Source organism: Apis cerana, linkage group LG9 (assembly GCF_029169275.1).
Source record: "Apis cerana isolate GH-2021 linkage group LG9, AcerK_1.0, whole genome shotgun sequence".
Lineage (NCBI taxonomy): Eukaryota > Metazoa > Arthropoda > Insecta > Hymenoptera > Apidae > Apis > Apis cerana.
This window is the reverse complement of record NC_083860.1, coordinates 7,656,450-7,680,403: the sequence shown is the minus strand read 5'-3', so window position 1 is coordinate 7,680,403 and position 23,954 is coordinate 7,656,450. Positions and strand designations below refer to the sequence as shown.

At 22.9% G+C, this 23,954-nt stretch overlaps 4 protein-coding genes across 14 annotated transcripts; 3 read left to right on the top strand and 1 right to left on the bottom strand.

Annotated features, from left to right (window-relative positions):
* Nucleotides 1–173: 173 nt before the first annotated feature.
* Nucleotides 174–1,920, top strand: LOC107994684 (mitochondrial nicotinamide adenine dinucleotide transporter SLC25A51). The gene is made up of 3 exons (XM_017051731.3): nucleotides 174–434; nucleotides 572–851; nucleotides 935–1,920. Exons 2-3 carry the CDS (start codon nucleotides 705–707, stop codon nucleotides 1,646–1,648), a joined length of 861 nt encoding a protein of 286 aa, XP_016907220.1. The 5' UTR covers nucleotides 174–434; nucleotides 572–704; the 3' UTR covers nucleotides 1,649–1,920.
* Nucleotides 1,921–2,758: 838 nt separating this feature from the next.
* LOC107993775 (gamma-1-syntrophin) lies at nucleotides 2,759–8,799 on the top strand. Of its 3 annotated transcripts, XM_062079361.1 has the most exons (11): nucleotides 2,759–2,901; nucleotides 3,487–3,591; nucleotides 3,671–3,869; nucleotides 4,312–4,437; nucleotides 4,509–4,670; nucleotides 4,758–4,942; nucleotides 5,036–5,194; nucleotides 5,282–5,506; nucleotides 5,586–5,789; nucleotides 5,855–5,969; nucleotides 7,839–8,799. In XM_062079361.1, the coding sequence occupies exons 1-10, from the start codon at nucleotides 2,839–2,841 to the stop codon at nucleotides 5,960–5,962; spliced, it is 1,536 nt and encodes a 511-aa protein (XP_061935345.1). In that variant the 5' UTR covers nucleotides 2,759–2,838; the 3' UTR covers nucleotides 5,963–5,969; nucleotides 7,839–8,799. The 3 variants fall into 3 exon arrangements, with proteins under 3 accessions (XP_061935345.1, XP_016905882.1, XP_016905880.1); XM_017050393.3 differs by having other exon boundaries at nucleotides 3,674–3,869; nucleotides 5,855–8,799; XM_017050391.3 differs by having other exon boundaries at nucleotides 5,855–8,799.
* Nucleotides 8,800–9,291: 492 nt separating this feature from the next.
* Nucleotides 9,292–16,737, top strand: LOC107992466 (cAMP-dependent protein kinase type I regulatory subunit). Of its 3 annotated transcripts, none has more exons than XM_017048345.3 (5): nucleotides 9,292–9,508; nucleotides 14,423–14,732; nucleotides 14,869–15,135; nucleotides 15,209–15,412; nucleotides 15,511–16,737. In XM_017048345.3, exons 1-5 carry the CDS (start codon nucleotides 9,344–9,346, stop codon nucleotides 15,681–15,683), a joined length of 1,119 nt encoding a protein of 372 aa, XP_016903834.1. In that variant the 5' UTR covers nucleotides 9,292–9,343; the 3' UTR covers nucleotides 15,684–16,737. The 3 variants fall into 3 exon arrangements, with proteins under 3 accessions (XP_016903834.1, XP_016903851.1, XP_061935346.1); XM_017048362.3 differs by lacking the exon at nucleotides 9,292–9,508 and adding an exon at nucleotides 10,656–11,601; XM_062079362.1 differs by lacking the exon at nucleotides 9,292–9,508 and adding an exon at nucleotides 14,015–14,149.
* Nucleotides 16,738–17,341: 604 nt separating this feature from the next.
* On the bottom strand, nucleotides 17,342–22,496 carry LOC107992433 (leukocyte receptor cluster member 8 homolog). 7 transcript variants are annotated; one of them, XM_017048299.3, is made up of 7 exons: nucleotides 22,347–22,496; nucleotides 22,131–22,269; nucleotides 21,342–21,730; nucleotides 20,078–21,249; nucleotides 19,649–19,982; nucleotides 19,360–19,567; nucleotides 17,342–18,735 (listed from the first exon to the last, which is right to left on the bottom strand). In XM_017048299.3, the coding sequence occupies exons 2-7, from the start codon at nucleotides 22,196–22,198 to the stop codon at nucleotides 18,573–18,575; spliced, it is 2,334 nt and encodes a 777-aa protein (XP_016903788.1). In that variant the 5' UTR covers nucleotides 22,199–22,269; nucleotides 22,347–22,496; the 3' UTR covers nucleotides 17,342–18,572. The 7 variants fall into 7 exon arrangements, with proteins under 7 accessions (XP_016903788.1, XP_016903821.1, XP_016903797.1 ...); XM_017048332.3 differs by having other exon boundaries at nucleotides 22,433–22,479; XM_017048308.3 differs by having other exon boundaries at nucleotides 22,350–22,478.
* Nucleotides 22,497–23,954: the final 1,458 nt, after the last annotated feature.

Genomic DNA, 23,954 nt, shown 5'->3' with positions numbered 1-23,954 from the left:
AAAAGAAAATTATTTGTATTATTTTAACATCTTATATTCTCTCTAGAAAATTATATACTTATATAAAAAATATATAAAAAGTATATATACTTTTATAAATGTATATCTAAAAAAATATTTACAACATTTTTACAGTTATATATTTTCTAAATACAACACATTATTACTAAATGATTTTGAAGTTTGATATTTTTATTTCAAAATTTTGATTGGTTCACACATACACGTTATGTATAGTTTTAATTGGTTATTTTATTTAATTTTAAAGAACTTTAAAATCCTAATAACATAACCAACACATGAATAATTAGTACTGTTCGTAGTACTGAGAAGGAAATGCATGATAGAAATTTGGTGAATTAAAAAGTATATTTACGTCAAATTTATGATATATATAAACTAAGATATGGGTTGAATTATGAATCGCACAAAATGTGAGTTATATATTTATAAAATCATATGTTTGTGATTTATGATAATCAGAATATTTAAAAACTATATAATGTGAATAACAATAAAATATTTTAAATATTTTAAATATTGAATTTATATAATTATTTATTAATTACAGATAAACGATGTATTTAGTTCAAATCTTTTAAGGAGAATGATTTGAAAGACATAAATATGATTGATTGTATATTCTAAATTATAGTTAAAAAGAATTATTACATAAAATATATATATTACATAAATATATTAATATGAGTAACATTGCTTCACAAAATGTCTCATTAAGATCGTTATTAACACTTAATAATAATGATTTTAAAGAGTTTGTTTGTGGTTGGGGAGCTGCAGTAATTAATGTATCTATTACTTTTCCTATTAATAAAATTATATTTAGACAGGTATATAAAAAAAATTATTTAACAATATTTTAATATTTTGAATAAATATATATTAAATAAATAAATTTTTATCATTATGACAGATTTTAGAAGATGTTCCAGTCAATACTGCGTTTCAACAAATATCTAGAGAGGGAATAAGATTAATATATCGTGGAATTTTACCACCTCTTTGCCAAAAAACTCTTTCGGTTAGTGTAATGTTTAGTATGTATGAAGGTTGCAAGGAACGTTTGTGTACATTAACAAATAATGATGTATTAACTAGAATATTAGCAGCGCATTTTGCTGGTACTGTTGAGGCTATACTTATGCCCCTTGAAAGGGTACAAACATTGTTACAAGATTGGCGGTATCATGATAAATTTAAAAATACTTCTCATGCATTTAAATATTTATTAAAAAACCATGGTATATCAGAATGTTATCGTGGATTAGTCCCAATTATATATAGAAATAGTTGTTCTAATCTTATGTTCTTTATTTTGAAAGAACAATCAAAAAAATTGATAGGTGAACAAGAATCATTATCTACAAGTTTTATTAATGGTGCTCTAATAGGTGGTTTCACAAGTACTGTATTTTATCCTATGAATGTAATAAAAATACATATGCAATCAAAAATAGGAGGCAACTTTGAAAAGTTTATGACTGTTACTCGAGAAATATACATTGCAAGAAATAGAAATGTAATGTCATTTTACAAAGGTGTACATTTAAATTGTATAAGATCATTTATAAGTTGGGGAGTTATAAATGCATCTTATGATTTTCTAAAAACAATCATGTTTTCGTAATAATTTATTTCAAAAACTGTTATTTAAATTTATTTAATAAAAAATATTTCTATTGTACAATATGTATACATATAATATTTTTTAATTTATTCAAGCTATTAATCGCACATTTTTCTTGCAATGAAATAGCAAAGTGCAAAACATAACAAATGTGAAAATAATGATAAAAATATTATGGATAAAAATTATTTTTTTATTTAAAAACAAATCAATGTAAGTTATAATTAATAAACTTAGTTATTTAAAGTGATTTATATACAGAAAGTATGAAATTATATAGATTTATTTTTTTTATTCACCGTTAAAGAAAAAATATTTCTTTCCTTTGATTATGCATTTAGAAAAAAAAAATTAAATGACAATCAAGTCACATACTTAATAAAAATTCATATTATATATTTTGTTTAATATTGTTTCATGTAATAAATGTGCATTACTTAATATGATAAAATACTTTATCTTAATAACTTTTTCTATATATGTAATGCACATTTTTTTCGTGTTTCTAAAAGTAGAATTAAATATTGTAATTTATTGTATATTATAATACAATAAACAATAAAATATTAGCTTCAGTAATTTAAATTTACAAAGAATATAATATAGTATCTATTTTGTTTGTATATCATTTTCTATTTTTCATGCATTAATTTGAATATATTTGTATTATAATTTTATCAAATAATGCATAAAATACAAATAACATTCGAATAATTGATATTAAGACTGCAATTTTCAATTTTTGTGTTTCCCGCAATTTGAAGCAAATGAAATACCATTGATGCGCGCTGCATTGTATAAATCGATGCGTCTCAGCCGCGGGCTTTTAGCTACTTTTAGCCTACTCCAATTTTTCTGCGTTCCGGTTTACGAAGTTTTTGCTTCATTCGAGTGTTTTACAACATCATAATGTATAATTTAAAAAATAAAAACTTATAATGAATGTGTCTTATATTAAAATATTCTCGATTATATATATTCTATGAATATGTTGATGCATTTTTTTCAATAAGCAATAAGAATATGATCTCATTTTTTCATTGTTCGAATACTTGTCGTAATTGTTGAACAATTTGTGTGAAATTAATATGTTCCTTATTATACCAATTTACGAAGCTTTATCAACCCCGGCAATTTGCGTTCAGCAATACGGGGATTTGCATTTATTAGTTGCATAATTATATTAAATAATGAGAATCAACGCAACGAAAATGAGTACTCCGATCGAGGAGAAGATTGATCAAAAGTTGAAGGTGAGAAATTAATATTTTTCATTTTTCTAAATATTTTTTTAAATATATTTTATCTATTATTTTTTTTTAAATGAATATGAAAGATAATATTTGTTTTATAATCAAATTTATTGTTGATTTTCTCTGAGTTAAAATGATGAAATAAACATAAAATTGTATTTTTTAATTTTAGAAATTATTTATATTACAAGTGTATTATAAAAATAATATTAGTAATATTATTTATATAATAATATTTATACAATATATTTATATAATATGATAGTATTTTTATATTCATATTTCAATTGCAATTTATTTCAAAAATTATTGTACTAAAAACTATGTAAATAATAAAAAATATAAAAAAAAAAGATATTAGTTTAGAAATGATATAAATAATAATATGAAATTGTAAAATGAATTATATAAATATATATTTTTATATTATAATAAATATATTTTTAAAACATAATAAATATATAAATCATTAGAACAATATATATAACAATTATAATATAATTTAATAAAATTTTATTTTTAATTTAAAGATATTTAATTTAACTAAAATATGCAAGATTCAATTTTTATTATACATTTGAAAAGGTAAGAACAGGAATGGTGAGTGTTAGTGATGGAAAAAGTAAACCAGTACCAATGCGTTTACATCTATCTATGGAAGTTTTAAAACTTCAAAGAGAAGATTTAGAGGTAAAGTTTATAATATCATTATTTTATATCATAAAATTTTGTTTATACAGCATACATAAAAAACATTACTGATTTTCAGCAGGCAGCGAATCATAATAAACCACCATTAGATGCTAAAGAAAGAATGGTACAAATTACAAGACAAAAGATTGGAGGCTTAGGACTAAGTATAAAAGGAGGAGCAGAACATAAACTTCCTGTACTTATATCTAGAATTTATAAAGGCCAAGCAGCTGATCAATGTGGCCAATTATTTGTAGGAGATGCAATTATTAAAGGTAAATTTAATATATATTATTAAATTTAATAAAATTAATGTAATATATTAAACACTAATTATTAAAAAGTTTCATAAAATTTTAAATATTTTTTTTTATATTAAAAAAATAAATATTTTTGTATATATAAATAATATAGATTTTTATTTTCATAATGGAAAATATATTAATGAAAATTATATTTGTTGTACATATACTGTTTTATCTAATAAATAGTTTTGAATGCCTATTTGTGTCAGACTGTTAATGTTGGCTTTTCTCTTTGAAATAATGTTTCTATGTTGACTATTAATTTATACTATTATAAAATTATTTATTTTTAAAATAATGGAAATTATTTCATTTAAAGTAATTCAATCTTACAAAATTTTAATAAATTTTAGTTATAAAATTATTTGTAAAATATATAATTTTAATTTCATAAATAATATTTTTATTTTAGTAAATGGAGAATATATAACTGCATGTAATCATGACGATGCTGTCAACATTTTAAGAAATGCTGGTGATATAGTAGTTTTAACAGTAAAACATTATCGTGCAGCAAAGCCATTTCTACAAAAAAATGGTAAATATTATTTAATAAATTTTAAGCATTTTTTTTATAATTTTGGTTTAAAATAATAGTATAATTTTTAGAAAAAGAAGAGAAATTAGACAATGTTGCAAATGGAGGATCAGAAGATGAATGGTTATCATCTAATAGACAAAGTGATAGTTCTAGATGTGGTCATAGTAGACAAAGTTCAAATGCATCTGCCACTTCAATGCAATATAAAAAATGGATAGATATTATAACAGGTTTTAATAATTTTTTTTTTTTTTGAAGAAATTAATAATTTTTTAAGATGAAAATGAAACTTTTCTAAAAATATTATGTAATTTCAGTTCCATTAATGATGGCTTATGTAACAAGATATATCTTTGGAACAGATAAACTAAGAAGAAATGCGTTTGAAGTAAGAGGATTAAATGGTGCACGTACTGGTGTAATTCATTGTGATGATAGTGCCATTTTAAGTCAATGGTTAAAATATATAACTGATAACATTACAGGTTTAACGCATTTACAGGTGAAAAATATTCTTTTCTGAATTAATTTATTATTATTAATTATCATTAGTAATAACCATATAATTGTTTATAATTATTTATTTATTTTTCAGATGAAATTATATAATCGCAATTTTGGAGTTGGTGAACGTATAGAATATATGGGATGGGTTAATGAAGCAGTAAGTAATAGTAATCAACCATGGCAAAGTTATAGACCAAGATTTTTAGCATTAAAAGGACCTGATTTATTATTATTTGAAACCCCTCCTGTAAGTGTTAATAATATTATAATTAATATATATCTAATAAATTTTAACAATTCATATTGTGCATAAATGTTAATAATTTATTTCTAGTGCAATATAGGAGATTGGTCACGATGTGCATTAACTTTTAAAGTATATCAAACAATGTTTCGCGTAATGCGAGAATCTGAAAATGTTGATGAAAGACAACATTGTTTTTTAGCACAAAGTCCAGGTAAACCACCGCGATATTTAAGTGTCGAAACTAGACAAGAACTATTAAGAGTAGAAGCAGCATGGCATACTGCAGTATGTTCAGCTGTTACACACTTGAAAGTTAGTAATCGATTCTTATATGCTTCATTAAAAATCATTTTTAAAATTTATCATTATTATACATATTTCTATTTTTTAGAGTAAAACATTTCCAGTTACTTTTAATGGAAAAAGTGCAGGTTTAACTCTAGAATGGACTCAAGGTTTTACACTTTCTTATGATGACATTGGAGAAACTGTATGGCGTTATAAATTTTCACAATTAAGAGGATCTAGTGATGATGGAAAAAGTAGATTAAAATTACACTTTCAAGAATCGGATAGTATTGCTATTGAGACAAAGGTATTTATTTATTATAAGCAGAGTTAATATATATAAATTTTATTTTCTCTACATTTCATTTATAGGAATTGGAATGTTCTCAATTGCAGAATTTATTATTCTGTATGCATGCATTTTTAACTGCAAAGGTTGCTGCAGTTGATCCAACATTTTTAACATCAACAACTCCATAAAATTGAAGTAAGTATTATTGCCAAATAAATCAGAAAATGGACCGCTGTTCAATATTCACATATTTGCATAAATAGAAATATTCTAATTAATAAATTAGATTAACAAAATAAAATACTAGTCAATTTTTAAAAAAGCTCTTTATTGTTTTTGAACAAAAATTGTATAAATATTTTATTTTTATGTTTCTAATTTTATTTCTATAAAATAATAGCGAAATTTCATATTTAATGATTTTATTAACAAAAATTATTTTATTTATTGTGTACCTTATTATTAATTAAGTATTGCTATTTATTCAATATATTAGACATTTTTTAATGAATTTATATTTTCTTACTATATTTTAAATTCATCATAAAATACAAATATTGTTACTTCATTTTTATTTTCTTTTATATAACAATCATATTTGCATTTATTATGAAAAGAAAAATCTTAAGTCAGAAATTTAAAAAAAACTTGTACTCGTTCATGATTTTTAAGTTCCAATGATAAGGCAATCTTTTTTAAGCAATAAGTTATACATTATGTGTTAAATTTTTTTTCATATATTCTGGTGCCTTAAAAACCATGAACAAGATGTAATTAATAAGTTAAAAAAATTCATTAGTTAAGCATAGTTCTTTAGAACAGCAAATTTTATGCATTTAATATTAATAAATATGCATTATATTAGAAAATTTCATATTATGTTAAACACAAATTCAAAATTACATTAACTTGATATTAATTATAAATCAGTATTACTTAAGAGAAAATAAATTATGGTGTAATTATCTAATAGCAATAAGTAGTATTAATAGTAGATACATGGTGACACATCTATTAAACAACTTTATTTACAAATATATATATATAAATGACAGAGAAATTACAAGAAAAAAAATTATTGAAACTTAGCATTAATAAATTTAATAAGTAGTTAAATTGTTAATTATTTTTCTCTGAATGCTAGCATTTTTTAATAAATTTTCATTTTTATATTCAATATGAATCTAAATAAATTTAAAATGTTGTTTATTAGATATTTTTTTTATTATATGAAAATTCTACTATGAATGATAATTTATTACATTGTATGATTTCATTCCCATTTAAAAGTTGTAATATTACTAATTATATTAAAAGTTACTTAAAACAAATATCATATTCTGTGCAATTAATCTATCAATTTACAAATCTATTTAGAGCAATAAATGTATAATAAATCAAGAAACAAAACAAATGCTGTTTAGATTACAAACTGCACTTTATATTAATCATGATACACAATTTTTATTGTTAAAATATAACAATTTTATCATAACCACTTCAAAAAAATAAAACTGTATGTGCTTATAATTACATATATAAATATATATAATTTATTCTTTAATTATTTAATTTTCTTGGTTGATGATTTACTATTTAAAAAAGACATATTTTTAGCATTTACATAGAAATTTAATAAAAAAAATTTAATAGAATTTTAATAAAAAAATTATTAAAAATTTCATTTCCAATTTATATATTTTAAAAATATGCAATTAAAATTATGGAAAGTGCCTATATATATATATTATAATAACAATCATAAAAGAAATTGTTTTTATATAAAATGTAATTAATTTTGTTTGTCTTATTCTCAAAATCTAACTAAATTGTTTTAATTGTTTTGTATTAAATTGTTATCATGGTCAGAATTTTTAATATTATAATGATTTATTATAACTAAAAGGCACTTTGGAAAGAATTATTTCATTTTAATATTTTATATTTTTGATAAAATAATGTTTTTTAAATCTTATTTGTTCATAAAATAAGCATATGCATATAATATTGAATAATAATATAATTTAGATATTAAATGCAACTAATTACTGAATTTAATTACAGAAACATTGCGGTGAATTTTATAAATTTTAATATTGTTAGAATGGTCAAAACTATAAAAAAAAATTCGGATACAGGGAAGTATTATTCATAATCAATCACTTGTTAGATTTGCAATTTAATAGGGACATAATAATAATTCTAACATGCACGCAAATCATACATTCAATCATAAAGTAATTGCAATTATTAGATGCATATGTTGCAATATTCTGTAACATTGCCATTTTTTATTATATATATACATCGCATGTATTCTATAGTTAAATTTAGATTATTATTAAAAAAAACTGCACAATTAGATTAAATATGTAAAATAAGTAATTGAATTAAAAATTGAACAATAATAAACATATTTATTTATCATTAATTATTATTTAAGAAATTATTTTTTTAAATAAAATCATTGGAGAATTCACGAAAATTTCTATAACTTTTCAGTAATAAATATTTATTTATATATAAATATAAAGAATACAATATATTTAATTTGATAAATTTTTAATCAAAATATAATATAATCAAATATAATTTTAATAAATATAAATACTAATATAGATGATATAATTTATATTATTATAACTATTTTTAAATTAAATTCATTAATGTTAATATAATTTTTGTGAATTCTACAATGTATTGATATTTACATATATTTTTTTTAAATATATTATACATTATGTATATAGTATATACATTTTTTAAATAATATTTTAATTAAAATTGATAATTCTGAAATCCCATTTCTTCTTTTTCTTTATTTAAATAATGAAAAACTTTGTTTAAATTGATATCAGAATAATATGGGATTACAGAAATACAATTATGAAGGACAAGAAAACATAAAAAAAATATTTATCTTATATTTTAAAATATAGTTTATATATTATAATGTTTATCCTCCTATTGACAATATGTTTTAAAATATATTATTGTTAGAAGTTATAAATGTAAATTTATAATATTTTTTTGAATTTTCCTACCACCTATCCATATAGTACATGTTATTAATTATATTTGTTTTATAATATGTAGTGAATTTTTATTTATATTTTTATCATAGAAAGAAAAAAAACTTAATTATTTTTAATATTTATATATATATATAAATATTTATATATAAAAAATGATATTTTATATATAGAAGTTAGAATTAGAAAATTTCTTTTATTAAATTTCAATAAAAAATTTATTATATTATTTAAATTATTTAAATAATTACAGATATATGTTTTTGAAATGAAATAAAAATGAAATAAAAAAAAATTTATTTTCAAATTTATTTTCAAATTTACATATATGTAATATCAATATTCTTTATTAAATTAAAATCTCAGAAATATTTATTAATTATAGATTATAATGAGAAATAAAAATATTTAAATATATCGATATTCTTTATAAAACAATTGAAGTTATCTATAAGAAATAACATATTTACACTATTAAAGCCAAGAACGGAATTGTTGAAGAGGTATTTGCTATAACGTGTCAACTCGTGTATCAATATGGCGGCGAATCTCGAAGAAGAGCAAAGTTTAAGAGAGTGCGAGGAATACGTACAAAGACACAATATTCAACAAGTTTTAAAAGACTGTATAGTGCAGCTGTGTGTAGGTCGTCCTGAAAATCCCATATCTTTCTTGAGAGAATACTTTCAAAAACTGGAACGGGTATGTATTGAATCATGTCCTGTTAAAATAACCTCAGATTTCTTATTTTTTACTTATTTAATCGTTACATATAAATCTAGTAATCTAATTTTTTATGATATATTTTCTCTTATTTTAAAGATGAATATTTATTTACAATAAAATAAATATAACAAAAAAATATCAAAATGTTAAATAAATGTTGTATACATAACATTATAGATTTATCAAAGGATTAATAAATGTTAAGATTAATAAAACTTCATATATATATGTTGTACTATACAATAAAATCTTTAAAATCTTATTATTTTATTTTATTTTATTAATACAAAGTTGTATTTTATTAATACAAATTTTGCATAAAATTATTATGAAAAGAATTTATTTGCAATTTTATAAACAAGTTATTTTGATCAATACAAATAGATTGATATATACATATCAAGATATATACATATATAATTTAATAAATTTTATTTTATAATTAAAAATATTTAAAAAAATTATGCTATATAGCCATAATTAAATACATTTTTTATATATATAATTAATTAATTAAAAAAAATAATTAAATTAAAAATTATATTCATTGTATAATAAAAATAAAATATATTCAATGCACTTAATATAATATAAATAAAATGCAACAAAATAATGCAACAAAAATTTAATTTTTTTTATTTTAATTTAAAAATAATATTATGTTTTATATTTTCTAATAATTTATATTTTTTTTTAATTTGTACATTTTATAATCTATTTTTTTTTTGATATCATACTTTAATATACCAATACTATTATAGAAAAAAATCTTATATGTGTATATGTGTGTGTGTGTGTGTGTGTGTGTGTGTGTGTGTGTGTGTGTGTGTGTGTGTGTGTGTGTGTGTGCATAATATTTAATATTATAATAAAATAATACATGTTTGATATTATAAAATATTTTTTACTAAACAAACAATCATTTAAAAATTTGCCATTGATGAATTAAAATAAAGTGTAAAATATGATCACGAAGAAAATTTTAGAGATTTATATACAAATTTTAAATATTTTTTTTAATATTAATTTAACTATTTGACTATTTATTTATTTATTCAATATTCATTTTATTAATTTTTTTAAGTAGATGTTGATAAATAGCGAAAATGACGGTAAATATTGTTAGTTATAAAAATATTCTTTTTCATTATTTTTCATCATCAAATATTTGTGTTTTTATATATAAATATTTATAAGCAATATTTATTTTAACAATAATCAATATTACATTTTAATTAATTTATCTCGTTATAATGAAAAAAGATATTTTTGAAATAATTATATTAAAAATATAGAATTTTTAAATATATATATTTTTCTTGGAATTCTGCAACATTATCCTTAAGATTTAAAATTTTTATAAACAATGGATATTTGGTTATTTCTTTTTTTTTTATTGTATCGTGGATAAAATCATATCATAAAACGAGTAATATTTTTTATTTCTCATTTCAAATAAACATAATATGAGAGCAATAAAAAAAGAAACTTGACATCAGTTCTTATTATTGTTAGCTATACACATATATCGAAAGAGTATATGTGCTACAGGGGCTGCTCTAAATATAGCATATGCTCGAAATATAACTAAGCGCGCAACCTTAGCCAACAACTACAAAAGTTGTATAGGTATTTAACGCGTCGTTCTCGAAAATGTGCGAAGCGCGCTGTAATAATGTGTTTAAAACAAGCAATACCGGAAGTACATTGTCATCCATTCGGATTTCATCTGTAAATAAATTATCTATCGATCCAATTTTGCATTAACGAAAAATATCGTTATTTTATAACATAAAATATCATTTGGCACACAGTATCAACTTTGCAACTAAATACTACGAAAGATCGTGTCGTATTAATCGAATTTGGCGAGACCTTAGAAAATTCAAGCGACACACATTAGATATATAACACACGAAGGAAAGATTCGTAGTTGTGATTTGTTTCTTTCGTTCACAATTATTCGAATATGTGAAACAAGTGTTAGCGAAGAAATTTATGCAATAATTGAATAAAAAGACATTGCTTTGTGTTAAATATCGAGTTAATATCAACAAATAATGGACGAGGTATGATCGAATCTTAAGATTTATATTGTTCAATATGCATTTTATATATTTTAATATTTCTGCATTATATCATTATATGTAATTTTTCGATTTTTAAATGCATTGTTTACTGAGTGAAAAACAATTTCAAATTTATTTGATACTTTGATACTTTATATTATTGCTTTAATGGTCATTAAGCAATTTATGCACAATAATGATAATATTTTATATTTTTTTATGCAATTTTTATGAAGAAAAATCATGAAATATGAAGTGGAATTTTATAATTTATTAAAAATAATTGAATGATAGATATGAATTTTTTTTCTTTATGATATAATGCATAAGATATTTAATTGTATGTCAAATAATGTTATAATCAATGTTAAAATCATTGATCAATTGAACTTTATTGTTTTATTTTTTTTTATTTCAAGTTTTTATTTTAAATTTAATATTATTGTTAATGAATTCGTAATTTTCATAAAATAGTGCTATTTTAAATGTTTCAAATATATGTATTTTGTAAAAATCACCTTTTTAATATATATTTCTTATATAATCTATATAAAGATATTATTTTATTATAGTTTATTTTAAAAAATTTAGTTCGTTTAACTAATATCAGTTAATAAAATCTAAAAAATATAAAATAAATGTGTAATTATTATAAATAGTTGTTATTTGATAGTTTGCAAATGCTTAAAAATTTATTAACATAAAAATATAATGCTGTAAACATAATATTGAATGGCAAAAGAAAAAACTAAAAATTATAATTGATTTTTAACAAAATTTTTGATAATTAATTTGAAACAATTATAATCACTAATATTTATTCGATATAAATTAATATTTAATCGATTAACTTTTATTTTATAAATATAATCTATAAATTAAAAAAAATATAATTTAATATAATCTACAATTTTAAAAAAAACGAATAATTCCTAATTTATTTTAGTATTTACAAATATATAAATTTTTGATCAATATATCGATACTTATAGATTTTAATGATTTTTAAATTATAAAAAATAAAATTTTAAACGACTTTTTCTTATATACAATCTTCAGTTAATCTTTGTTTTTAAAATATTTGCAAAAAATGATGCTACTACTATATTGAATTTCACTTGTAAGTCCTTGACAATGTGTATCATACCGCGTTCATACTATTATTTACGAATAGCTTATAAAACATGATCACTAACAGTATGAATATTTAAATAAATTGTTTACAGCAAATTCATCTCTAAATAATAAGAATCTGTTTATGAATGGTTTAGTATATGAATATAATAATTCTACAATTTGCAAATAGTTTAGTCAATATTGAAGAACTTTAGTCAATATAAAGATGCGATTTATTATGATTGTCGGTATCTAAAATGTGCCTTATATTTATCATTGTTATTTCAATCGATTGTTTTATATTTTGGATAAATATAAAATGTAATGATTTTTATTTAATGCTTAATGCTAAGTTTTATAATATTATAATAATAACAATTATGTTTGCAAATATATCAAAAACTAAGGCCAATTAACGATTGTATATGTAAGAAAAAATTCAAGATCTCATTTTCTACGAATATTTGAACATTATCAAAATTCATGAGAATTAAAAATCATGAATGAAACGAAAATTTGTTATACATCGATATGTTCATCTTGTTTTCAATTGTAATTAAATTTTAATAAAATATACAAGATTCAGAAAAAGATCATATTGTTATAATGTTTTTATGTTATATTGCGCATTTATAAAGTGGTATTCATCTATAAAAACGGCAAGTGACCTATGACATTATTTGCTCACCTTTTCATCGATGTTCATCGTTCATAAACTGTGTAATATTTTATCCAATATAATTTTATAATAAGTAGTCAATTTTCGAAGAACATAAAATGATACTTATAAAATATTCAATAGAAATTTTTTTATTTGCATATATAACGAAATTCATTTTAAAATATCTGATAAATATCTGATTAGCTTTTTCATGTAATATTTCATTATTCTTTATTATTGAAAGATTAATCATTTAAATTTTTATAAATGATGTAATAAAATTTTTATAAATTAAAAAAGAATTTTTAAAGATTTGATATTTTTTATCATTGGAAAAAATTAAGAATGCTTAAAATAAAATAAACTATATTATTTATCATTTAAAAATTATTAACTATGAATTAAAAAAGTAGAAATCTTGACATATTAAATTTTTCTGTGAAAAAATGCAAAATTTTCTGGAAAAAATAATGCATATTTTTTGTGATCTAATTAATATATGTTGTTTATATTTGTAATGTATATTTAAGAAATTGAGAATATATGATTTCATTAAAAGAAGGGCACAATATTGTGTATTGCGCATGTCTAAGCAAAATTGACTTATAAAAGCGGCTTGTTTGTCTTACGTGAATCTTTCAGGGTTGCATCGTTTTGGAATAATAAATAAATAATAAGCAAAAGTTTAAAAAAAAATTTATTGATTTGATATAAAATCGAAGATAGTAATTAAAAACTAGGAAAACATCAGCTTTCGACATGGTGCAACAGGCAAGTAAAGCAAAATACATGAACAGCGTTCAATTTTCTAATTGATAATATTTTAATCTACATGATATAAATAAAAGAAAATAGACATGAAAATGAAATTATTTAATCAAATAAGGGATATCCTTTAAATAGAATAATATATATTTATTTTTTTTCTCTTAGATTAAATTTAAAAAATGGTTTCTTTGATAAACTTTTTTTTTGACAAAAACCAAAATATGTGTAACATATATCGTATATAATAAAAATTGATCTTCGTTTTTTTTATTTCAGGAGCAGGCTCATGATGCTAAGCAACAGATTGCAACTAGTCCAGAGGATACCGAGGACATACCTGCTGGACAACAAGGTCCCCAAGTTCCCAGACGCAGAGGAGGCATCTCTGCAGAGCCAGTTTCCGAAGAAGATGCGACTAGTTATGTCAAAAAAGTCGTACCTAAGGATTATAAAACAATGGCTGCCCTGAGTAAAGCGATTGCTAAAAACGTCCTCTTTGCTCATCTTGATGAGAATGAACGTTCTGATATTTTTGATGCTATGTTTCCTGTTACTTTTTTGCCTGGAGAAGCAATTATTCGGCAAGGTATTTAAAAAAATAAATATTGAATATATTATTCCTGATATTAATTAACAATAATTAACTGAGTATTTTTAATTGTTTGAATCAAATATTTTTTATCATTTTTTTTATCATTTTTTTATCAAATATTAATTATTAGGCGACGAAGGCGATAATTTTTATGTAATCGATCAAGGAGAAGTCGAAATCTTTGTTAATGGTGAATTAGCCACAACAATAGGAGAAGGTGGAAGTTTTGGTGAACTTGCATTAATATACGGAACTCCTCGTGCTGCAACTGTTCGAGCAAAAACAGATGTGAAATTATGGGGTATCGATAGAGATTCTTATCGAAGAATCCTTATGGGTTCTACTATAAGAAAACGAAAGATGTACGAAGAATTTCTTTCCAGAGTTTCAATTTTGGGTAAATAATGCTTACGTTCCATGAAAATGTATTAAATTATTATGAATATTTTATACAAAATTTTTATTTTTAGAATCTTTGGATAAGTGGGAACGACTCACAGTAGCCGATGCTTTAGAACCAGTGGCATTTGATGATGGTGAGACTATAGTTCGACAAGGTGAACCAGGTGAAGATTTTTATATAATTGTCGAAGGTACAGCTGTTGTTTTACAACAGCGTTCAGAAGGTGAAGAATTAGCGGAAGTTGGTCGTTTAGGACCATCTGATTATTTTGGTATATTCTATTTTCAAATTATTATTAATAATTATGCAATTATAAATTTTGAAAACAAATTTAATGTTATGGTAGTAATAATTTTTTATTGATTTTAGGTGAAATTGCATTATTATTGGATAGGCCAAGAGCAGCAACTGTTGTTGCGCGAGGTCCTTTAAAGTGTGTAAAACTCGATAGAGCAAGATTTGAACGAGTTTTAGGACCGTGTGCAGATATTTTGAAACGTAACATCACCCAGTATAATAGTTTTGTGTCCCTATCCGTATAAATTACTGTATCAGCGATATTATCAGCCTTTAATTTCTTTTTAGTACGTTTCATTATTAACATTTATCATTATTAACATTTTTTATTTGAATAATGTAAGTAATTGTATCATATCAAATAACGATATAGTCGTGTTAAGAATTATATGTGTTAAATAATATATAATTGTTTATTAAATTTATACTTATCATATCATATTACGATAAATGATAATTTGAAGGTTTCATACAACTTCGTACAACAAATCTAAATTTTATTAAAAAAACTTTTTTAAAATTTACAAAAATACTATTATTAAATAATTAAATTTAAATTTAGCTTAAATGATTCTTTTAAAATTCAAAAACATTATCTTTCTTCTTTGCGAATTTTTTTGTTATACAAATTTTTATTGTTTATTGCAACTGATATATTTTTGCAAAAACATATATAATTCTTATAACGCAAAATAATTAAATTTCGTAATATATCAGGTTATTACGTACTTTGTAACTTGCTATACAGGCGTCATAAAGATCAAATCTTAGCTACTTTTACACAAATATTTCTTTAAAATACTCGAAACCTGTGAAAGTATTTGGAAATAATTTAATAACTGTAATTCCATTTGACAAGTTTTTTCGACCTTTAATGAAACGAATAAAAAAAATATTATTATGTTATTAAATCATAGGTTTTATTTTCTATTATAATAATATTTTTATTTATTTTAAATGAAATTTTAAATGAATTTTATAGTTTTGGAAACATATGAAGTAGAATTATTATGTATATTACACGATTATATATATTACACGCAATGATTAATTTATACATATATGAGATCAGAAAAAAAAATTATAAAAAGAAATATATAATTTAAATACTTATGTGCCGATGAATTTAAAAACTAAAATTCAGCTGTAACATCGCACAATTTTATTGGCAATTTATGCACAAGAACTGATTAAAAAAATTCTATATTAAGTAATTGCGTTAATTGCTTATACAATTTATCATATTGTAAATTCAATAAAAAAGCAGGTTTTGATCATTATGAAATTAATTAATTAAAATATGCTTTATTCAATTTCCATATCTGCAATATAATTAATAATTTAATTGCAACAAATTTGTATTTTTTAATATAATATATTTATTTAAAATTTTGTTTGAACATTTATTACTTTTATTATATAATATTAATATTTATTATATAAAAATTTTATTTTGTTCCATGTAAATATAAAAAAATTTTTTATATGTATTATTTATTATTATTTTTAGTAAAATATAGTAAAAAATAAATATTAAATTGAAATAAACTCTATAGAGAATTATTAACATAGAAAAGAGTTATAGCAAAGTATGTATTTATTTTTTAATTAATCATCAATTAAATCTTTTTTTTTCTCTAAATAAAATCATATATTATAAATGATTGAAGATTTATAATTTATGAAAGATCCATTATACTTCTATATATAACTTGGGAATAGATTTGACTGTCATATATCAAAATATAATTTTTAATGACTTAAAAAAAAATTATAAATTTTAGTAATCATTCATTGTTCAAGTATTAAATATACATAATAAATTTTATGTTTATTAACAATAAAATTATAATTTAGATTTATCTAAATATATTAGGTTTTAAACAGAGATTAAAAAGTAATATAATATTTAAAAATTAAATAATTTATTACGTACAACACTATATTCAAATGTGATCGTACAATGAAATCTTTCTTCTTTCATTATATACCTCTGTATTCCTGTGTTTTGGATAAAACATAAAGATAAAATTCTCGACACTCGAGAATCGACAACAAACTGTTAAGGAAAAAAAGCATTGTCCTGTAGTAAACACTTAGAAAGATAAAAATAATCACTCTTCACACACGAGAATGATTTAGATACCAATATGCATTTGTCCCGTTAAAAGTTTCTAATTGTTGATTCTTGAACACGATTCATCGAATATTTTCTTTTTCTTAGAACATATGTTTCATGTTGTTGTTACCACCAAATTAAAACTTGTTGATTTTCCCATATTTCTTCTCTTCTTTCTTCATCAACGAAATGTCGAGCATGCCAATTTCTTGTCAAACCCTCAATAATTTTAATTTTTACCAAAAAACCCTTCATAGTAATTACATATATTCATTTTCATTGATTTCAATTCTTTATATTTTTTATCGTAGAAATAATTGCGAATTCATATTATGAATCGATAGTTCTTCGAAATGACGAAACGTAGATCCTTGTATAGAGCAAAAGATTTGATAAATAGTTAAAAAAATCCGACTTCTTTTAATGGATCTTGTTTGGAAAAAGAATTACCAGAGATAAGACTAAAAATTCATATATGACATGAATAAATTGTAGAGAATCGATCAGCTGTGACCAAAGAAATTTGAAGTTTTGACCAAACAAGAAGTATTCGTTTTCTGAAGATAACTTTCTATTGTTTTCTCTCTCTTTTCGTAATTTACTACGAACTCGGTTTCATACCGAAGTCTATTGAGGTAGTTACGGACGACTTTAAAACGGTCATCCTAATTTTTTTGTACAATTCACATCAGCCTATAAATGCATTCTTCATTTGCGCTGGGCTGAGATTGAGACACGTATATGTACAAATTATTGCGGGGAAAACTTTCATTTACAAATTGTTGCTCGACTGTTGTAGCGTCGATCAACGAAGAGAACAATGATTAGGGGATGGTAAGAATTATCAGTGATCAATGTGTAATTAAATATATGCACATGCATATGCATATGTTAAGCCTACATATGCATAATTGGAAAACATATGCATATACACACACAAATTTGTGCCTATGAATGTGCACAATAATGATTTTTGTTTATACATCTTCCACGAAAAAAGAGTGATGTTGCTTTTTTACCAAGCACCTACAGAACCACTGCTTGTCTTGCAGTCGATTAGATGTTGTTCAGGATCAGCATAAACCAACCCCAATTCATTGACAAATTCATAAAACTTGTCCAAAGATTCAAAGGCCAATTCTGCTACGATGAAATCAACCGCCAAATTTTGCCGGTAGCTAAACAGCAGAAGAAATGTATCATTAGATCATGCATTGAATATATATATATAAAAAATGTACAAACATATATATATATGTATATATATATATAGTACAATGAAAATAAATAATAACTACAAAACTAGTCATTTTTCGGCTACGATGTCCTGTAACAGAAATCTATATATATAATTATAATTATTTGCAAAAATTTTTAATTTATAATTATTTGTAAAAAAATTATTTGCAATTTTTCACTTCCCCCATTCTCGAAAAGCTTAATCTCTGAAATAGTTTTCTTTACAAATTAACACTAGATATTTATCCATAAAGATTTGAGAAAAAACAATTAAATATATTTCTGTCAATTTTATTTATAGAAATATACTTAAAGATTGTCTAAAAATAAAAAATATGTTTCATTAGTTTTAAAAAATTGCAAAAAAATTATTAAATAAAATTAATTTAAAGTTGAAAACTATACTAACTAGCAATTTATCAATTAAATATATCTATTAATATAGAATTATGTTATGTTTCAATTAATTATATTCTTTTGTGATTAATTTTTTGTAAAGTATTAAACAGATTTATTAATAAAAACAAATACGAATGATTATTTCTAAAGAGTTTAGTACATACGACTTTATCATGCTCTTCAGTGCATTCTTGCGTTCCCTTGCAACAAACCAATCCATTAAAAAGGCTGCCATCCTTGGAGCAGAAGTGTATAACTTAAAAAAGGCATGAAAGTTGCCTAACCACCATGCTGAACGTACTTTTAATGCATGCTTTATGCACTCATCATTCTTGTCTTCTGTTGATAAAGCTGCTAAAATGGTTGTTAAATCTATATACAAAAATATTAATTTTTTAATTTCTATAAAAAATATTATATTGTTATTAAATTGTATATAGAATTATTAAAAACCTTGAGTATTTTTCGTGAAAATATAATATAATATTCTATATGCAATAAATTCACATCGATTTTCTCCACCAACATCTTGATATAACATCCTTAATTGCGTTTGACATTGGTTGAATTCTTCATGGTCTCCTTTTTCTAGAGCGACGCGAGCGTGTGTTTCATATACATGGACTGTAAATGCATCTCGAATACCTTGGACGGTAAGATCTTGACGAATAGATTTAAGTTGATCACAAGCATATCTATAGTCCTGATCAGCCACCCAACGTTTCTTGACATGTGCCAAAGAATTTTGGAGTACACTTACCGGTCGAACAGCGGAGGGAGCTGGAGCCTATATAAAAGTAACAAATATTTAAGTCAAGTTTATAGACATTAATTTCAAATAAATTTGATGATTGATGAAAATTTGACTAAAAGAAATCTTACAGATGTTAAACGTAAATATGGTTTCTCTATATCCTTGCATATTCCAACAATGTGAAGTCCAGTAAAATCAAAATCTGTAGAAGAATCATCTTTAACACCATTGCTGATTGTCCTAGAAATAGTATCGTTAAATCTTGCAGCACGTTGCTGTAATTTCTCCTTGGATCCTAATTCCTCAGTGTTTCCTGTAGCTAAACCAAATTCTGAATAGAAATGTGATTTCATCTGTTTAGTCTTCTTTGTTTTCTTGCTGTTGTGACTTGGTTTGCTTTTAGTAGATTTTTTCGTTTTTAATGATTTATAATCGTGTTCCCGATCACTAACGTTCGATGACGACGATGTACTACGTCTGTATTTTCGTGATGGTGGGCTACGTGTATTTGAACGTGACCTCGACTTTGACCTCGATCTCGACCTCGACCTCGATCTTGACTTTGATCTTGATCTTGATCTTGATCTAGTCCTCGACCTTGATCGTTTGTAATTCACAGAGAGACGAGCGCCAAGCCGAGCCCCAAGAGAAGTGGAAAGACCTGGCTTGCGCAAGCCTCCCTGTGCATTTATCAGTGGATTTGGTAAATTATTTAATTTCAAGGCCGGTTTTTGAGGTTTTATCGTCATAGTCATACGTTCACTATGAATGCTAGGCAAAGGTTCTTGGTCCCAATCTTTCACCCAAAGTGAGCCATCATTCGCGGCACGCGTAATCTTTCCTTTTAATATAATCTCAACTTGATCCTTGTCCACTGCTGTTTTGCATTTTTCATAACACCTATTTACATAATTCTTCAAGCTGTCAGGCCAATCACCAACTGGGCTGGGATTTGTCACAATAGAGGGAGTACCTACAGCTGGTGTACCAGCACTAGGAATTGTATTATTAACAGTTGTGATAGCGGGTGTAGTAGGAGTGGAGGATTCTTCAGTTGGTGGAAGAGGAGCCACTACTTCACGCTGTGCAGGAGGTAAAGGTGGTAACTCGGTCTTCAGATTAGGACCCGGTACAAAATTCGTCGTTGAACTGTTTGCCTGAAAGCTATTGTTGAACTGAGCTGCTAAATTTTTATTCCGCTTACGTTTTTTCTTTGCAGCTCCACTATTGCCAGATGGAGAGAGAAAGGTTAAACCATTCTTTTTGTTGTATACATTGAAACGAATTTGATTATTATATTCTAAAACAAAAAAAGATAAAAACAAATATTATTTTATATATAAAATGAAAATGTTTTTTTCTTTTAATATTTTATATAAAAAGCAAACTTACGAGACATATCATTATGCATTCCATTCCAAGTACCATATGAAAATGCATTATACATATAACCTGGATGAGGCTGTATTGTTGGTTGTACTTGATTATTGTGTTGTTGAGATGCTTGCACAGATGGTGGAGGTCCAGGAGGTAAAGGAGGAAGTTCAGAATCATCATCCAAGGACATTGGAGTTCCAGGTACTGGTGGTTGCTGATGTAACTGCTTTCCTTGATTGTTGTCCTGTTGCTGTTGCTGTTGTTGTTGTTGTTGATGCTGCTGCTGCTGCTGTTGCATCTGCTGTGGAGTAAAAGGTTGTCCATATCCAGGCATCATTGCATGATAATAACTAAATGTTTGTCCTTGATGAGGTACACTTTGATACCCTGGTCCATACAATTGTCTATAAAAAAAAATTATATATAGAAGTAATTATTTTAGTTTTGATTCACTATATATTGCAATTTATTTTGTTTATGAAATATCCAGTTTTATAATTTTCTATATATATATTATGCATTAATCTAAAATTAGGCTATTATAAATGTTTATATACATCATATATAATATATATCACATATATTTCATTTCTTTCGTTTTTAATATTATTTCTTAGTAATTGTTTTTTATTTTTTTTAATCATAAAAAATATAAAAACAATAAAGAAGCTATTAAATCATTGAATGTTACGCCTATATGCGTTGTTAATCCCCTTATGAGATTTTTTATTTAAAATGTCGTATTATTCATTATATACTTATAAAATAATAATTTTTACGATTAAATCTGTAATCAGTAATTACCCTGAATATGGAGAAAACATATTATGGATATTGTTTGGCGAGGGATATTGCCATGCCATATTCGCCATTGAGCCTACTCCAAGTTGTGGCTGTTGTTGAAATGGCTGCTGTTTCTTCTGCGACGCTGTAGCCTCGCCTTCTGACATACCGAAGAACAAAATCAGAATTGCTTAAACAATTGTACACGTTCCGTTGCCGTAAACACTTTTGTATTACCACGAATTTTTTAGACCAAGAAATAAAATTCTTAAAGTATTCTCGAATACATTTTATTGAACTGTAACGCTTTCGAAATGACTAACCGTTTCAACGAACTAAAATGGTGCTGAGGAATATATCTCTCAGTGCTGTCAGACGGCAGCACTGTCATCTTTCACGCGCCAATTTTGTCAAATATGTATATATTTAATATTTGATAAATAAATTTAAAAGTTTATTAATAAATAAATATATATATATTTATTTATTAATAAACTTTTATTACATATATATATATTTGTAATTTAATAGAATTTTTAATAAAATTAAATTGAAAAATTTCAATAATATGTTATATTGGTTCTTATAATGCAATACGTTTGTAAAAAAATATATTAAAAATTTTTAAAGTGATATTATAAGTAATAATTCAGTTTTAATATTTTTAAAAATAAATAACTCTCAAACATAATATTCAAACTATGCAATTTTTTTCATTATAAATTTAATTTTTTTCTATTTTTAAAGTAACATCTAGATATGTACATCGAGTGCAAAATTGCATTATATTTATGATAATTTACTTCGATTTTCCTTTCATTCATACAGAAAATAATTATCGATAGTTGTTATTTAATGCGGTAGTATAACGTAATTAAATATCTAGTTTTGCAACAAAATGATAGAAATGGAATATGGCCTAGCATGAATTGTAATATTATATTCGAAGGATATCGAATGAAGTTGTACATATGTAGTTATGTTATTTTTTTTATGCTGGAATATGACTAAAGATAGATTCAAATATATATATATAGAATTGTAAACTGTTTTATTTTTTAATTAGAACAATTAACGAATCTTGATTAAATTTTGTTATATTATTTTATGTATTATTTTTTTCTTCTTTTTATGGAATTAAAAACAATATTTTGATTTTTAATCATATTTTAATTTATCTATAAATGTAAGAATTTTTTTCATTCAAAATTCAAATTCATTACATATATTATTAAAATCAGTCTTTTTTTACAATTTTAATTTTAAAATTAAATTTATTTAAAATTTATCTATATTTTTATTGAAAATATAAAAATATAATACAAAAGTCTTAAAAAATAAATTTAGCATTTTTTAAATATATTATTTTTTGCAAATTACGTATGTATTAATATATGTTGCTATTAATATATTTCAGTTTATATATAGTAATATATATTTGACGATATTTTTTAATATTTCAGAAGAATATTATTATAAAGCATATTTTTGTTATCATACATTATTTAAAATAAAGAATATATTATTTTATAAATAAATTCATTATGATGCAATAATGTTGATTATTTCATCTTGTTTTATAGATGAAATATCAGGTAGTTAATTGATAGATAAAGATATGTTGTTTACCTTGAATAAGTTGTGACCTTTCTTTCAAAAATATTGTTCAAGATTAAAAAAAAAATAAAAAATAAATATACATAAAATATTTAAATAAAGAAAGTAATATTTAAAGTAATACAATAAAGATAAGTATGGAAGATAAGTACTATTTTTTCTTACATATACTTAACATATTTTAAAATATATTTTTTTTAAATATTAAGAGAAGTAAAAATGTCATTT